This window comes from Melanostigma gelatinosum (genome assembly GCF_949748355.1).
Source record: "Melanostigma gelatinosum genome assembly, chromosome: 17".
NCBI lineage: Eukaryota > Metazoa > Chordata > Actinopteri > Perciformes > Zoarcidae > Melanostigma > Melanostigma gelatinosum.
The window spans coordinates 8,230,144-8,248,191 of NC_136650.1; the positions used below are offsets into that span (position 1 = coordinate 8,230,144).

The 18,048-nt window shown below is 42.0% G+C and overlaps 2 protein-coding genes across 2 annotated transcripts in view; one reads left to right on the forward strand and one right to left on the reverse strand.

Annotated features, from left to right (window-relative positions):
- ppp1r36 (protein phosphatase 1 regulatory subunit 36) overlaps positions 1 to 8,174 on the reverse strand; it is a gene marked incomplete at both ends in the record, with an annotated part of 53,845 nt that extends 45,671 nt beyond the window's left edge. The window contains 2 exon segments of the mRNA XM_079287758.1: positions 6,535 to 6,653; positions 8,166 to 8,174. Of these exon segments, the coding sequence (XP_079143884.1) occupies positions 6,535 to 6,653; positions 8,166 to 8,174 (128 nt within the window).
- On the forward strand, positions 7,280 to 17,707 carry LOC306791419 (palmitoyltransferase ZDHHC3-like). Its single transcript, XM_079288131.1, has 7 exons — positions 7,280 to 7,562; positions 12,476 to 12,807; positions 12,997 to 13,121; positions 13,724 to 13,820; positions 14,125 to 14,206; positions 14,553 to 14,683; positions 15,279 to 17,707. Exons 2-7 carry the CDS (start codon positions 12,505 to 12,507, stop codon positions 15,435 to 15,437), a joined length of 897 nt encoding a protein of 298 aa, XP_079144257.1. The 5' UTR covers positions 7,280 to 7,562; positions 12,476 to 12,504; the 3' UTR covers positions 15,438 to 17,707.
- Positions 17,708 to 18,048: the final 341 nt, after the last annotated feature.

An 18,048-nucleotide genomic window follows, 5' to 3' on the forward strand; every position in this document is an offset into this window, starting at 1 on the left:
ACACTGACGTGTCTGTGTATATAGCCCAAACCTGAATGCTCTGCTATACCAAATTGTGAGAAACCGGAAAATCCAGAAAAAAAGCATTTCCTATATTTTAAATACAAAATACATGTATTGTATTTTGTTACATTTTCTGGCACCAGTATTTTGTATTTTATTTTGATACATTTATTTGAGGGGTATTTTGTATCAAAATACATTTTGATGTATCTTTGCCTATCTCTGTCGCCGACTCATGGCGAAAAATACGTGATATTGTGGTACATCTTCTAGTTGATTATATTAGTAAAGTATAATTGTGTTTGGAGTGTGTAAAAATGGCTTCTGTGATATTGTTCCCCATAATCTGTTCTTTAATGGGTATATAAAATGTGTGTAACATTCATAATATTCGTTCCTGAGAAGTGCATTGTATGACACGCTGTACTCTTTCTCCTTTCTCCTTAGCCAACCCCCCCCATCAGCATTCATCACAACCTCTGTGTCTTTAGCCATAACCAAACAACCTTTGGATAGAGATGCACCATTATGGGAGAGAACAACTTCTTTCCACTGAGACAAACGGATAGAGACACAGCTGCTCATCTTCAACACATGGAGGAGATCCAGACGATCCAGATCTTCACGCCTCTAGTTTGGAGAAGCAGACTGGAGTACCCACAGGTAAGAAAAGTAATGTACTGCTGTAGACGGGGGAACATCAAAATGTATTTTAGACACCTAAAATAAAATGAATATGCGAGTGTACACTATATTTAGGACATATTTTGGATATAGTAGCTTCTGTGGTCTGCAAGCTAAAATGTCAAGAGTGTAGCACAGCATCTTGTATGACAAGACATTTGTGATCTTGGAAGGAACCTGTCAAGATTTTTTTGTCGATGTTCACAATGAAGCCGACTGCAGTCAGTACACACAGACTATCAGAGCAGGTTGGTGTAGAAAAATGAACAGAAATCCTATTATCCTGCGATATATACGGGCAATGCTGGAATACATACAGTATACACCTGAATCAAGGAATTACATTTATTCTCTATGAGCAGCTGCTTAATTAACCTTGTTGAGATCACCAATTCTCTAATGATGATTTGAATGCATTTGATAGCTTATTCATGAATGGTGATAAATGAAGCGGTTGACCTGTGGTTTCCAGAGACAGCAGGTCGGCTCTTGTGTCCCTCGGGACATGGCTGATGATGGGCCATTTCTAATGGCGGCCTATGGTGGATAATTCCTAGATTAGGACTGTACATCACTGAGTCATTTGTGGTGGGTCTGTCTTCAAAAAGGCCCTTGTGTCCAAAACATCATTACTTCAATAATTCAACTGCAGAGCTAATAATGTGTGTGCAGGAATTGACACTTTTTCTTTTGGTTAACATTGGAATTCTAACCGTAATGCATTTCTTTGTTGCTTTTCTCTCCACTAACGTTGGATCGTTGCTCAATGGGAACACAGGAGCTTAAATGTCCGGGACAGCCAAGTTCACCTTCATCTTTTGATCATCAAAGTTGACGGATCGCCGTGTCAACCAGCCAGCATCTAACATGGACGTTATGCAGATCCTCCACAAACTGCCAGCGGACCGGTGAAGACTCGCATCCTAAAAGCAGGTTCCGTACCAGCATCCTACACGCCTACAGTACAATGGTGAACAGAAGTTAGAAACAGCGTAGCCAAACACTTTCAGATGTAACTTTACGACATATTCAACTCTTCTTGTTTCTGCTCCGCTCTACTGCTGAACAGATATTGTAATGTTAGACTAAACCACGGTAATGCCACTACTGAATGTGAGCAAACAGTTGGTTTGGAATAATATTTGGACTTGTGACACAACATTACTTCTGAATGTGATATCTGAATATAAAGCCTTGGAAGTTTTGACACTACTGAGTAAGTCGTGCCCAACATCTAGTGTTCGGAGGAGGAAGTGAATTCTGTGATGAGTTGATTGTGCAGAGCGACTCCTACAACCAATACAGTGTTTAGAATCGCGTCATCTAACAACTGTGCAACAGATACACTGATTTAGTTAGTTAGAGGTAGAAGAGAAGGGATTTTATCATTATTCTGATATGAGACATCATGACATTCTGTACTAGCGCCACAGTATGTTATTGTTAAAGACTGTGTGATTTTGCTGTCTGTCCCTTTGACTTTCTGCCTGACTGTCTGTCTCTTTGACTTTCTGCTTGACTCTGTCTGACTCTCTGACTCTGTCTGTCTGACATTCTGGCCGTCCCTCTGTCTTTGTCTCTGTCTGTCTGTGTGATTTTTCTGTCTGTCTCTCTGTCTGTCTCTCTGACTATCTCACTCTGTCTGACTGACTTTTTTTCTGACTCCGTCTGACTGACTCTTTGTCTGACACGATACTTTTCACACATTACTACTAACTTTGCTTCTTCCCCAGAGTCTCTGTGCTTTCTCGCCTCGCAGGTTTCCGTGGGTCCTGGTTATACCTGGACTATGGTCTTGCCTCCTGCCGTGGTTCTGTCATATGTGTTGTAACTGTTATGCTGTTCATTCTGTACACATTACATCTATTGCACTTTTGTCCATCCTGGGAGAGGGATCCCTCCTCTGTTGCGCTCCCACAGGTCTCTCCCTCTTTTCTCCCCGTTAAAGGGTTTTTCCTGTTCAGATGTGACGGTTCCGGGACGGAGGATGTCTCATGTGTACGGATTGTAAAGACCGCTGAGGCAAATTTGTAATTTTTGGCTGTACAAAAATGAACTGAATTGAACAAGGGAAAAACTGTCAACTGTGTTCAACTGTGTAAAAATACTGAACAAGAGAAAATTAATGAGAGAGCTGAAACCGGTTTTCGGAGAGTCCATCCATCCTTTCTTTATATCCATCCCTCTTTCTTTCTATCCATCTGTCTCGTGTAATGTCATGAGAAGTCACTGGGGCCGGCTAGGGTGGGGTGGTGCAAGGTAATTAACAAAAACAGACAAATCAAAGATTCCTAGAAAAAGGTGAAGTTTTATTCTTCTGTTACGAGGCAACTCAGGTATCTCTCTTTATCGAAATCAAAAGTCCAAAACAAACAAAAGCGTTCAAGTGGGGATAATGGCTCATTAAACTGAACAATATTAGAAAAAAACTCAACTTAGAATGTCCTCGGTTTCACAGGCTAGCGGGTCTTCTTTCTTTCAATCTTTCTCAGTCTGGTTCTGTACTGGACTTTATGCAGTTCTCCAGACCAACTTTGTTCGCGGAGCTCCTTACAGCCGTGTGTAAAATTGAAATCAATCCTTTAAATCTATTGATTTGTCAAATATAAAAATGCTCATGACTTGGTATTAAATCAGTGAAAGCACACGGCTTTCTCTCCTTCTCTCCTCTGCCTCCTGCAGCTCTTTAGTCCCGCCTCAATTAGGTGGCTTAAACACCCACACCTGGGTGAGTGTTGAGGCATTCTGGGAGCTGTAGTATGTAGATCGGCGGCCATCTTTATGGTGTGGCTGCTGATCTACAAAGGGAATGTAGCACCCCTCCAATACCTGGCCCCTTGTGATGCCACACTATCTTATCCATATATCTATCCATCCATCCTTTCAATCTGTCTCTCTTTCTTTCTGTGATGAGTTGCTTTGCCTCAAACTGCTCCTCTCCTATAGAGATCAGTGCACTTGAGGCGTATTTACTTCATACATGGCTGAATTACCCACAAGGAATGTGCAACTGCCCCAGGACACCAAACCCTCCCGGGCCGCAAGGCCCCAGGTGTATGTGTAGCAAAACGTTTGCTGTTATTTGACTAATTGCTTATCTGTATATATTAGACACACGCAGCCCATCACCTCCTTTACACAAAATATACACAATGATATGATGCCTCCTGGTGAGGCTCTGTGCATATATATATATCTATATGTCATACATTTCTCCATTAATAATTTGTCAGGAAAAAGAACATTTATTTCAAAATGATATGGTTTGCACAGCATAATGTCTGTCAAATAATTTAACTGCACAAATGTGTTGACTTTCAACTCTTTAGTGAATATTAGTAAACCACAGAGAAAGCTAGGAAGTGCTCTATGTTAAGAGTTTATATTGTTTTTTAAACGACTATTCAAGGGGAAGAATGAACTTTCACACTTCATGTTACAGAGAATGTGACATTTATCACTAAAGTGTTATGGGCAGCATCTTAATGGCGATTATGTTCCTCATGATCTTTGCACCACTTTCATGAGGTTTTTCTTCTTATGTATTTGTTTGTGTGTGTCTTTTACTGCCTATGCCTTTTATTTGACTTACAAACCCTTAAAACCCCAAATTCTGATCATCTGAGTGAAGTTTCAGATGAGTTTCTCCCTCCCTCTGTGGTGATTGTGGAAATAGAACCAAACCGGAGAATTTAAAAAAGTGCCATTTATATTTCTGTCCCCAATCCGTGCTTTTCAGATATGCCACGAAGAAAATGTGACAGTTTCATAAATGGTCCTTGTTATGATTCATTTATCAAATGTATTAATACACCAATGCACTGTATTCCACATGACCATGAGGTGAATCACCCCAGCAAATGCACACATAAAGCATTACCTGATTAATAAAAAAAGGTGACTGTGCTTTTTTCCATTTAGTTTCACATTACAGGTGCGGCAAGGAAAATGTGTTGTCTGGATAGGAACCAAGTGATTGGAGTCGTTGTCACTGTTCTCACGTCCTGTTTGATGTGTAATTGTATAAATATATAAATGAAAAATAAAAGAATGGCCTATAGAATTGGAGGCTTTCTCACAGTTGCCTGCTGGTTGCTGTGTAATTCTTAAATATATGAATGAAAGATGAATAATTTTCCTTTACATGTATTTAATCTTGGATTCTCAACAATAAATTAGATTCCAGCAGCCCGCTGATAGCCTTTTGCTGCATGCACACAAGGTTGCTTTTGCACACAACCCACGTAGCTTCTTTCTATCCAAGACACATGAACAAGTTGTGATAGGAATCACAAGAGATCCTTCCCTCCTGCGTCAAATGCTGCAGTTACCGTTTGTCTGGTCCCGACGGAGGGCTTCACATCTCTGTGGGAAGCAGCAGCAGCGATGGGGTTAGTCCCCTCTCAGGTCCTCCTACTGTGTGGGTCAGCTCACCCTCTGCGTCACAACAGATTGCCCAAACACAGAAGTGTCTGGCCTCACTCAAACAGCAACAGCTAGTGTTCCTCCACAGAGAAAGCAGCCGTGATTTATAGGGACCGGATAAAATGTGGGGCAGCGCACTGCCTCAGTTCTAAATAACGGTACTTAGCTGTAATTCATGGGCTTTATGGTTCATGGGATGTACTCTGGCGGAAAACGTATAATTGGACTTTACTGTAAACATCCCTCCCTTCCGCCAGTGGGCTTTGAAATGAGATCTGTCTGTGGCAGACGGGGAAACAGGATTGTTCGGTATCAAGATGTTCTATCTCCCATTGTTTTTTGGATCATAGCTGGATCTTCTCTCAGTGTCTGTGTGGGTTTGGTGGATTAGAAACTCTAGACTAAGAATGGGTCACAACTAACAGTTCACTTTACTACTTCAGAGAAAAACAAATGCGATGTTTGATTTGAGCCACAAGTGGTCAGTGCTGCCCCATTTTATGCTTCTGATGAAAGGTGCTGCAAAGGGCCATGGGTCGTTATTGTTTTTTCAGGGTATTTAGGGACTGTTAGTGCAGTTTACATTTTACAATTAAAAATTACACAACTAAGCACAATAGGTTTGTAAAATAAGGATTTTATTTCACCACTATTCAGGTAAAAAATAATGAAGCTGTGATTAATAGTTCTTATAATAAAAAACTATATGGGACAGTGATGCTGAAAAATGAATACATGCACAAAAAATAATGACAATGAAGAAAAAAAAGGAATACAAACAAAAGTGATTAGCAAAGATTTGGTTGCTGCATAACTCCTTTATTACAGTTTAACACACAAAGCAAATAGTTTCTTGCTCTCTGTTCAAGTATGCTGTCAGTTTACACAATGTGGGTGTGGAAGACTTAAAATATACTTTAGTTAAACAGAGGTGTACTAACACTACAAACTTAAAGAAAACACAAGTAAGACAATACCCCTTGATTATTCATATTATTTCATTTAAAGACTTTCTACTAAAAAATTAGCTTAAAATGTGGTCTTTTTGTTGGGGAATCAATGGAGTCCCATTTGGATTATTACTGTGCATTGTTATATAACAATTAGTATAATGATCAGTTGTCATGGAATCCTACATAGAACTTTCCAAGTGTTTGAGCCACCCGTGAGCTTGACAGTGGATCTGTTGATGAAGGCCGTGTGATACGGTCGAAGACAAGAAAGGAGACCATGAGTAACGGGTATGGAAGGGTGTGGATTTATGCTTTTCAGTCATCTTTCACTACCGGTGTTAAAGTAAATAGAAGAGTAACACACAAATATATGAAGTGCATTTACCTAGTTCCTTCAGGAGCTCAGTATTCAGTCTTCCGGGTCGATCATGCTCCTGAACGCAAAAACCAAACGATGGGATGAAACAACCTGAAGGCCTTGACCACAAACTCCTTGTCTTCAAAGAGGAGGTAGTCACTGGAGACATCCACGAAGATCGTCCTGCCCGGCTGCTCCTGCGGGTGCAGAGGACCACACTCCGCTGCCATCTGAAGAGACACAACACAGAACATTAAAGATGACATGCTCCTGTGTGGGTGAAGAACACCGTTACCACCGACTCTTGGGCTGAGGAAATATTTTCAAATAAATGGATGGAGGCAAGCTACAAATGAGGCTGATTTAGTAGCTGACATTAATCGAAAACTTAATTATTGCTGTGTACATAGATAAATGAATATTAAACAGCCTGTAGTCAACTACTGATGCTAACGCACTCCCATCGGCCCAGATTAATTAATTAATGTATTCATTTCTTGCATACAGTCATTATATTGCCTTCACTTTTATTTTGAAATATTATTCTTTTCGGGTTACCTGTTGTGCTCTGCTCTCGTTTTAAAGGGGAAAAAAAAAGCAAAAAAGGGATTTGCAAAAACGAAATACGGCTCGTTATTTGACTTTGGTTTGCATTTCAGAAAGACAAATTGATGAAACTATCCCAAAATAAGGGATATGTATTGAGTCAACATAGTGGGAGAAACTGCTGCCTGATAGACCTCGCTCAGGGCACGAACACCCTGTGTAGGAGTATCGGACTTCCTGCTTCGCTCTGCGCTGTGTTGCTCCGCTAGACCGCTGCACGCAAAGCTCTCTCTCACAGAGGAGGAAGCGAAGCAGTAGGTAGGTAACGGCCCGTTTTAGTGCTCGGTTCCCCGCTGTGATTAGCACACGAACGCGGTGAATTAACACCCCGTCGAAACCGAGGCGGCAGAGAACGCTCGAGCCGAGGAGCGGAGCTGCTGGGAGCATCTGACCGCAAATCAGTGAAGTTAGCTGGGATTGTGCTAACAGACTGAGCGGCGGAGGAGACACTTTGCTGTGTTTTTAACTTCCCGGGGCTCGAAACTACACGAAGACTTCGAGGAACTTTTCTCCACAAACCTGGAGAGTGAGAGGTATGTTGGAAGAAAAACACAGTGGACGTGGAACTCTTGAACTACTTGAATGTAATTACCGCTGCATGGTACTTATCAGCTATGAACTAATGGAAGTCCAGATATGCTGCTCCTGCTGCCTGTCACTTCCTGGTCGGGTTGATCGCATTATCACTTTTTGGAAGTTAATTAATTATGGCCCTATGTTTCCTTAATAACTGCACAGCCCCCGCTGGGCATGACAACATCATTTCCCCTTTTTGCTCACCCATATTCTGGGAGGTCAGAGGTCAATTTCGCTTGAGTCTTGCTCAAGGACACTTTGGAGATTTTGACTGTGATTTTCCATTAAGTTTTCCATCATATTTTAGGTTGTGTCTTATTTATCCTCTACTAAATCAAATCAACCAAGCTTTAATAAACGAGTGATTATCTCATCTTATCTAGTTGCATGCTAGTTTATATGTTACTCCCCAGTGTGTTTGCACTGTTATAGTACAAATGTTACTTTTGAGATGCAACTATTAGAAAGTCAAGCATAAAGCAAGATATATTCCCAGATATTTGTTTCTCTTCTCAGAGGTTGTTGGAGATGAAATTTAAAACACATCTTCACTGACTGACACTTGTCATCTCTGCTCATAATCATTAGTTGCAACCCTATACTTCACACCAAAAACAGTTAAAAAGTTTTTACTAAATGTTTTCAACTTCAGGGCTGCGATCTGAGACTGCATCATTTCACGTTTGAAACATTAATCGAATATTTAAATATTTACATAAATTTATGATACTGACATAAATGAGAACCACTTTTATGATCATTGAAGCGTGAATGGAATTGCCAGAAGGGACAATGCTAACGTTAGGCCATAAACGAACTACGGCACGGTCACATGAGTGTGAGTATACACGACGAGGCTGTGACGGCGGAGTCCGCCTTGATGCCGTTTTGTCGTCTCATCTAGCCGCTTGATAGCAAACGGTCTTTTTTAAGTCACGTAAAAGCTTAAAATATCACCAGAGGGGTATCTACTGTCGAACAGACAACATTTTAGGCATCTGACCAAAAAACGATTGACTTTGAGACGAGGGAACAAAAAGAGCAAAAAAGTCGGACTCATTTTCCGGGTTTTAGGACTCATTCCTGCACCGCTCTACGAAGACTGCATGCCACGTGGCCAAGTTCAACGTTCACACACAGGTTGCTAGTTTTACTTCAGAATCAGAATCAGAACCGTTTATTGCCACGGTATGTTGCACATACAAGGAATCTGACATGGCGGGTGGTGCATAACATACAACAATCAACACAGTGCTAAAAATAGTAACATATTCAAGTTTACAATAACATAGTGCACAAACAAACAGATAACAGTATTGTAAACAAGTATAATGTAAGTGGTCTACCAACATTCTGTGACCCAGTTAGGAGTTTCAGTTTAGTTTGCAGCTGCTCACATTAGTATCTTATCATATAGCGTATTATCACATTTTGAAACCAGCTGTAAAAATGGCGCCGCCACAGTATTTAGACACGGTCATGAATTCTGACCGCTGTGATAGGAGAAACTGTTGCGTACTGACACCTCACCTGTCAACCAGTATCTGGTTGACACTCTGGTCTGTTTCCTGTAGTTAATCCACTAATACCAAAGAATCTGGAGGGGGTCACACACGTCTGCACTAAAACCAAGCTCTCAAAATGTGTCACTAAAACCAATCCAAGTGAGATTGGAAGTAGTTTTCTCTGTAGATTGCCAGAGGAGGTCATCAGTGAAGTGAAATCACATTAGAGTGTTAATTAACTCAACAGGAGGTCAAATCCAGCCGCCTCTCATCTCTACATCGCATCTCTCTTCGTGCCACTCATCCTGCCATCAGTCAGTGCTGTCAGGTACTTCGAATGCATTCTAGCAGCAGGGTATTAAACATACCCATGAATCATTGATTGAATAGCCGACTGTGCCGCGCATACATTTTGAATCAGGGAGTCCCCGTTATAGTGTGAATCACATCGTGTATCTCGTCTTACAGTACTGCAGAGGCAGCGTTCTGGTAGCATCTCAATACAGAAGCTATTAACTGTTGTGTCTCCGGGTCGACTCAAGAGAAAAGGAGGCTGTTCTGTAAAGCGTCTCTGTAACAATCAAGCTATTCAGTTGTTATAAAATAAAAAAAGAAATCTGTAGACTCATTTTCCACTGTACCAAAAAAAAGGCACTATTGACTTATTCTGTGTTATTGAACTCTGGATATGCAGTTAGCTTTGCTCGAGGTCTTTCATCACTTTATTGTAGGAAGTCCTCTCTTGTCCAATCATCTGCATTTTCAGTAAACCTGTTTTGTTTCGGGCCATCGAAGCTTCTTTGTTTCCAATGGAGTGAAACGTTGAAGCAGTCCAGATAACAATTACTGTCGTTATCACGCGGCCTGTGTGCCCGATACCGGAAGCAGGACTTTCTTGAAATGGGCTACCTCCTCCCCCCAGCTGATAAACAGTCACATGAATCATGAATCATCAGCCGTTAGCTTGACTGGTGAAACTAAACCTGTTTAACAAGTATTGTCCAAGATCTTGTAATGAAATTGTAAAATCCCACAGTGGCTTTATAGATAAGGGAAAAGGCCTAAATAATATATATCTTGTGCTCACAAGTTGTGTGGCAAGTCGGTCTGAGGAAGTCCACATTTTTAGGGATTGTGATGCCTCATCTCAAATAGGGAATATAATTGTGTAAGAAATTAATTAAATTACATTTTTTTTCTCCGATTATTAGCAACAAGCAAATGTTGTAGCCGGTAAAGGTGGAAATAATGTTAGTTTAGACTAAAACAAAGTGTCATATTTTGTAAAAAAAATCCTAATCTGCATTTTGTCTACAAACTAATACTGCTTTTAAGGCAAGCTAAGTTTCACACATGAAGATAGTTTACACTGCTTTACATTCAAAAGTTTAAAAGGAACATCATTCTAAAACAATGCAAAATAAAATATTAGAAATTGTTGCGCACAGGTAGCACGATGCTAATAGATGACCTGAGAGGGTTCATACTGTAAGAGACAGTCATTCTGATAACTGATGTGACGTGTTCAGCTTTTCTCTGTCTTTGATGGCAGCGTTATGAATGAGCTGAAGTTGCCTGGAAATATGAAGAAGCATGAAATGGAAATACTGTGCTAAAGCACTGTGCTTAAGTACAGTATGTGTGCAAATATATTTAGAGTGCCTACCACTGGAGACCAGCCAGATGGTTCAGTCATCCCAGCCTTCTAGTGAAAGTGATACTCGCAGACACACCAGACCTCCAACAATGAGCAATGACCTCCCACTGCGCCCGACTCCTGCTGGGTGGTGACAAGGGTCAAGAGGCTACGCAGCAGGGTTTGGGTCGCGCCTACTGCACTTTAAAAATAGCCATTCTAACCACAAAGTACCGGTGTGTGTGTGTGTGTGTGTGTGTATATATATGTATATATATATATATATAATTATTTTTTATTAAGACAATGCCCACGTTTTCCCAATTGCTTTCAGAGTTGAATTGCTAGAATTGTTGCAGTCGGAGTATTATCTGAACCTGGCTATATCCAGAGAAAGCTTTGATTTATTCCATCCCAAACGTGCCGTAGACACTCTGTGTCGTTTTCATCCTGATTAAGTACCTGTCCTCGGGGGAAGCCTCCGTAACTGCTATCGCTCAGTTAAGCCTCATGGATATACGGAGTCCTCAGGAATGACCAACTTCACTGCGCTCAGTATAAACTCAGGTTTTAGGGAGGAGACGGGAATCAGCTGTTTGATTCCAGTCTATGTTATCGGCATATAGTAGGGAGGTCTATTTTTGGTTTTCTGACATTTTTACCCCCTTTGAAGTCACATCATCTTCGCCTTCACACCCTCAGACCTGCCCAATTGCTTATTCATAAGGCTCGGACAGAAACCTCAGGCCCCGGTGCCGCTCGGGACAACCGGGGAGGCTGTTTCGTTGAAGCATTGTTTTTGGTTCACTTTTAAGGCCAAATGGTGAATTGCAGTTTCCGAATCCAACAACGCCGTCTTCATTTCACTGCCGGCGGAATCTGGGCGGATTGTTTGTCCTGTTGGGATGAGGCCAATCACTGCTTGTTCCTCCTTCAGTTAATCCTGCTGTGTATTGTCCTCACTGTGGACATATTAGCCCTTATCTTCGTTTATATTCCTCGAGGATATAGAACACTTATTAGATAGATAATTGTTGTGGTACAGCACTCGTCTCTTATACTGTGATATTGCTGCAATGCAGTAAGGACACTTTTATAGAGACAATTAGCAGACCATTAGAGTACCGGTACATGGAGTTTGCCTCTGGTTTTTGCATTGCTCTCAATGTACACAGAAATAGACATAACAGCTGGGAACAAAGACAACGAAGCTGGAAGAAAATAGGTAAAGGCTAATTATGTACACAAGTATGTGAAGAAATAGGTATAAAAAGCACCAATTACCGACAACAACATAAAACATGAGAATAAAATAAACATCTATGTACAAATCAAGTGTTATGTCATACAAATAGTGCAAAGAAATACATATTGAGTGGATATTCATGGGCTGTATGATTATGTGTACATGTATCCTGTACAGTGTGTGATTTACATTGAGGGTAACAGATGAAATGTGCATATGAAAAAAATGGTGTGTTAACAACTGTAAAATGTATAATGGCAGCAGTGTTACAGGGTTATTGACAATGTATGACTGATTCAAGTGCTCATCTGAGTGACGGCCTGCGGGAAGAAGTCAGTTTGTTTTGGCATGCAAAAACAATTGTTGCTCCACTGATACCTTCCCACGTCCAAAAATCCCTCACCTCATTCTCCGATTCCTCTCTTTCATTTTCTCCGCATCACTCGGCTGCCCCTCTTCCTCTCCATCTGCCCCTTGTCGCAGCATGCGGTCGGAGCCCCGGGCGTTGTAGGATGAAGAGCCCGGCGCACCGCACCAGGGACATCGAGAGGCAGGCTGGCTACCTGAGGCCCGAGCACTGCGCCCCTCCCCCGCCCCGCAACGGCTCCGGCACCATGTGGTTCATCCGCGACGGCTGCGGCATCGTGTGCGGCGTCATCACCTGGTTTCTGGTCTTGTACGCCGAGTTTGTGGTGATGTTCGTCATGCTGCTGCCCGCCAAGAACGTCATCTACAGCCTCTTCAACGGGGTGATCTTCAGCGGCCTCGCCATCCTCGCCCTCGCCTCGCACGCCAAGGCCATGTGCACAGACCCGGTCAGTCAGACTCTGGTTGGGTTCTTTTTTTCCCTTTGCTGTGAAAGACAATTTCCATCTTTAAGGAGCTCCTGCAGCTAAATGAATGACAAGGAAACACTGTAAAATACAATTGAATTCCTACTCATTCTCTATTTTCTCTCTCTCTCTCTCTCTCTCTCTCTCTCTCTCTCTCTCTCTCTCTCTCAGGGAGCCGTGCCTAAAGGGAACGCTACCAAAGAATTCATCGAAAGCCTGCAGCTCAAACCAGGACAGGTGGTGTACAAGTGTCCCAAGTGCTGCAGCATAAAGCCCGACAGAGCGCACCACTGCAGGTACGGCACTCCCTGTGAATGCGCAGATCGCAAACTCTGCAACTTTTAGGATGTAGGTCCGGGCGATTAGAGTATTCTGCTGAAGCCCTCTCCCTCGTCTGTGTGTGTTTGCTCCTGCACCGGCGGGCCTCCTGCCTCCCCTGTGTGTGCTTTGTCTCGAGTAGCTGTGGAGCATTTCCCCTGCAGGTGGATGATAAGGAGTTCCCTCTGTGGCTGCTCAGTGGGTTCCCCGGGGATCCCGAGGCATGAAAAGCACAAAAACACTGCAGCGTAAATTGAATCGTAGAGCCAGTGAGTCATTCTGTCTCGGTGGAGAATAATAAGAATAATATACTACACGCAAGAGACGGCAGCTTTTTAAATTTAGATTTCACTCAGAAACAAAACGCACAAATAGATGGAGTGTGACTTCCTGCCTTGTCAGATGATGGATTGTAAGGATGCCAGACCTTACTTGAGTAACACACACACACACACACACAGACAAATACTAACACAGTCAAGCCACCATGATCGAGAGGAGTCCAGTCGTATCACTGTCATATGTCAACACAACATATTTATTACTCCGTGTCGTCCTCTTTATGTTCATGTGTCCACAGTGTGTGCAAACGCTGCATCAAGAAGATGGACCACCACTGTCCCTGGGTGAACAACTGTGTCGGAGAAAGCAACCAGAAATACTTTGTGCTCTTCACGGTGAGTCCTTGGTACACCGGAGCCCCGATGTCACCGCGCAAAAACAATGTCTTATTTTTGTTGCACACAGTTTGTTTTTTTTGAAATAAGCCAATACAAGAGAACACACAAGAACACCAAACACACAGATGGTCAAGAAAAAACCGCTGAGTAAATCATTTAAAGCGTAACAGAGAAATAATGTCCGCATTCCGGTCACCAGGCTCATTCTCCCGTCAGCAAAAGGGCCTCACACCTGTTTATTTAAAGAATCTTACCTGAACACCAAATCTTATGCTTTGTTGTGCTTTCTCCCCCTCCGCAGATGTACATTGCACTAGTATCCTTCCATGCGCTAATCTTGGTTGCCCTCCATTTTGTGTTCTGCTTTGAAGAAGACTGGACAAGTAAGTGATATACTGACGAAGTGGCTGCTAAATGTCCAGATTCACTCAGCGACTGCACTGTTTTACCAACATCCAAACGTGCAGATGTGTCTGATTATACTCCAAAGAGACGAGTCGTGGCTTAGAATTTGACGATCAAATGTCACTGTGACCTCACAAATCACATTTGTGGCTTCTAGAAGTCATATTGCTAAATAATGACAATTTCACACAAATGTCTAAAAGAATGAAATGATGACGAGGTTACATTCTGGACAGATATGGATGTAAACTGCGACCATGAGGCTGTATTTGTAGTTTGCACGAGACATCTCTCTCTCTCTGCTCTCCCTCCCTCCCTCCCCAGAGTGCAGTAACTTCTCTCCCCCAGCAACGGTCATCCTCCTCATCATCCTCTGCTTCGAGGGTCTCCTCTTTCTGATCTTCACCGCAGTCATGTTTGGGACCCAGGTCCACTCCATCTGCACCGACGAGACGGTGAGTGAAAACGGCAGCAGTTGGTTCCTGACATGAACTTCAGACTGTGGTGCGATTGGTTGGGTTTAGGCAGTTACCCAGGCATGAATGTAGAGCTTTCTTTAGTCTATATAGCGGTTCTGACTTCCTAAAATAAGAATTTATTCTGTCACTAAATCGGAGCAGAGATGAAAGCAGGAGCAGGTAGTTCACTCACTGTCTAGCCTCCAGGTAGGTTGAGGTTCGTGCATTTTCTCAAAACGTATCTGCTCAAACCACCTACGACGATGACTCACGTTGTTTTTAATATTCACTACAAACATCATCTATTCCAGTTCATTTTATTCTAATGGGGCCTGTAGGTTTCTGCCCTGTTGGTGCAGCTTCGTGTGTGTGTGTGTGTGTGTGTGTGTGGTGTTCTTTGACATCAGGAAATGCTGAGAGTGAGTCACCCTAAACCCTGATTAAGACCTCTGAGCCCAAAAAACCCCCCCCGAAAGAATACAAAACACGCTTCATTTTTAATCTCGCTCACTGGTTATATTCTGCTGCGTTGAGCGTGATTCAGCACCGGAGACTCACATCTTCGTGTGTTTGTCGCATCTTTTAACCGCAGGGCATCGAACATCTCAAGAAGGAGGAGAGACGATGGGCCAAAAGGTCCAAATGGATGAATATGAAGCTGGTGTTTGGTCACCCGTTCTCGATAGGCTGGATGAGTCCCTTCGCAACACCCGATCACGGCAAGGCGGACTTGTACCAGTACGTGGTGTGAAAGCTGGACGTCTAACGGAGCTCTGCCGCTGTGGACTTCCTGGTCTGCCCCTCCTATTGGCTGGACCACGACGAGAATGAACTCCTCTTAACCACTTCTACGTTTTCCTTCGTTTGTGGATATTATCGATATTTCAGGGTGTTCGGTTGTTGAAATGTTTATTTAACAAAACAAAAAAACAACCTTCACCTCCTTTCTATTTTATTGTTTCCCTCTTGATGCTGACTGAGATTATCGAGGCGCTGCTCTGCAAAAAAAACCTCTCGAACTAAACTGCAGCAACTTGACAAGAAGCACTTAATACGAGTCGGTGAAACGCCACCGAGAGACTGACTGTCTTCCTGCGGCATGTCTGATCATTTCCTGCTATCAAGACTAAACAATGTGAACGACAAAACTGAAGTCCAGAAGGTTTTTTGCAGTCCGGGTGCCAAGACGGTCTTCCTGGTTTTGTCTTTCTGTAAACGCTGTCGTGATCCCGTCACCTCTTCGTTTGCTGTATTCCTGTCGACACAAAGAGTCTTTTGCCGAGCGCTGTGCATGATTTGCCTTAGAACAGTGCGTTAGTATTTTTAAAAGACATTTCTATTATTTTTGCCTTCATGTGACAGTCGGGGTGAGACAGGATCGCATTGGTTTCGTGCTGTTTTAAATGAGTTTGTTGTGTCTTTTTTTTGGTGCCGGATATGTGGATTAGTTCAGGTCATCTAAGAAACGAAATTTGAGAAATGTAAGAAATGTGAGGGAAGTTTAAAGGCTCTAGGACTGAAAGTTAAAGATTTCAGTCTTGGTTGATGTGGCAACACCCGTGGGTTACCAGTGGTTGACAGCAAGTGCCATTCAATGCTCCAGTCACACTTACAGGAGAGCAGCTTGGGGACCTTGTTAACGGTGCAGCCAGACGAGCTCACGTTCACACCACCAGCTTCCGCAATCTGATTTCATGCTGGAGATTTTAGAATATGAAAGGAAAGCCACGTAGCGAGGCTGATATCAACGAGGTGAAACTAAGAAAACAGTAATGCTGTGACTTCATTATGCGTGCCACGGTAGTTTGAATGCGGCACAAGAATGGGGGACTCCACTTTAACAAAGAAACCCACTATAGAAGTAACAACTGGACGTATTTACATTGAACGGCTTCTTACCGGAAAAAGTGCCGGATATAAGTTGCATCAAAAAGTTTCATGGAAATCTTTAGGATTCTAACTTAAAACTTAACATGTAAAGTGTTGTTTCTCGTCCAGGAGGCAGCTCGGCTTGTAAGCAGGTAGTTTGACCAGTGTCTTTTTTTGGACTATTTGGCAACTCTGCGTGTAGTAAATCCAGCCAACCTCTTTGCTTTATGACTATTATAATCACAGCCACCAGCTCAGATAGAAAGTCAGGGAATAAAAGCAACAATGCACATTGCTGTCTGAATGCACTGACCCTCAGTGTAATTCACTTGCTCGCAATTGATGGAATTTGCTTGTGGATATATCCAGTCTGTCATCGATTGCAGTTGTGAGTCTGACGAGAGGGAGAAAAAGCTTTTCTGGATAAAAATGCTGATTGGCATTTAGGCCAGAGGAAAATGTTCACTGATGACTGACGGACCACGGTAGAAATGCACGTTTTTAAAATTGCAGCGGCTGTGGACGGGTACCGGAGCAGCCAGTGTGAGGAGAATATTTTACCTTTGGTGATGAGAATTGGGTTCGGATAGGAAATGGGCCACTTCAAAGCATTTCACACTAAAAATGCCTTTTGCCCAAATGTGTTCGAAAGCCTTATCAAATGTGCTTTTTGAAGATGCTGAAAGGACATATTTGAAAATGTTGCCATATTGAATGCTGAATGATTGTTTACCATTTCAAGAGTAGACCATAATCAAGTGTGACATTTTCTTCGGCTTTTAAAAATCACAGGAGTTTTTAAAAGATGTCATGATGCGGAGATGCTACGGTTGCTATCCAGTTTTGGGTTCACAGGTAGTTTTACCCTCGTATCATGCCGTTAACATATACAGTTCACCAGCTTTCTTCTTTCTTGAATTTCATTTGTAGTTCTTACTATGGACTACATGATGTTTCCTTTCTTTTTGACTGTGGTATTTGTTTAAAGGGGAATTAAATAAAACAGTAAGTATGTGACACAACTTTTTTGACACAGTTTTGTGGATATTTTATTGACTCGGTTGATCATTTTTTTTTATATTTTAGAAAATAAGGTTTTACTTTAAGAAACCTGTAATGAATATATTGTAGGGGACGACCGAATAACTTAATATATTGTGTCTGATTTTTGCTGTAAATACACTTTGTAATTTTGCAGCTGATCATTAAAAACCTCACTAAAATTTTGAAAAATAAAAAGTAAATGCCTTTAGAATTTCTTAATTTGAATGGTTGCTTTCTTTTGGTTACAAATACAGATTAGTAAATGACTGGTTTTTGCTGTATATGTCATTGTACCACCCAACGTCAGTAGAATTACAGTTTATCATTATTATAAAACATCTCTAGAAATGGGATTTAAACCAATTGTTACCCCATAAAAAAATATTTATATTGTATAAATAACTTTTTAAATTCCACAATTTGAATGGCTGCTGTTTTTTACAGACTCA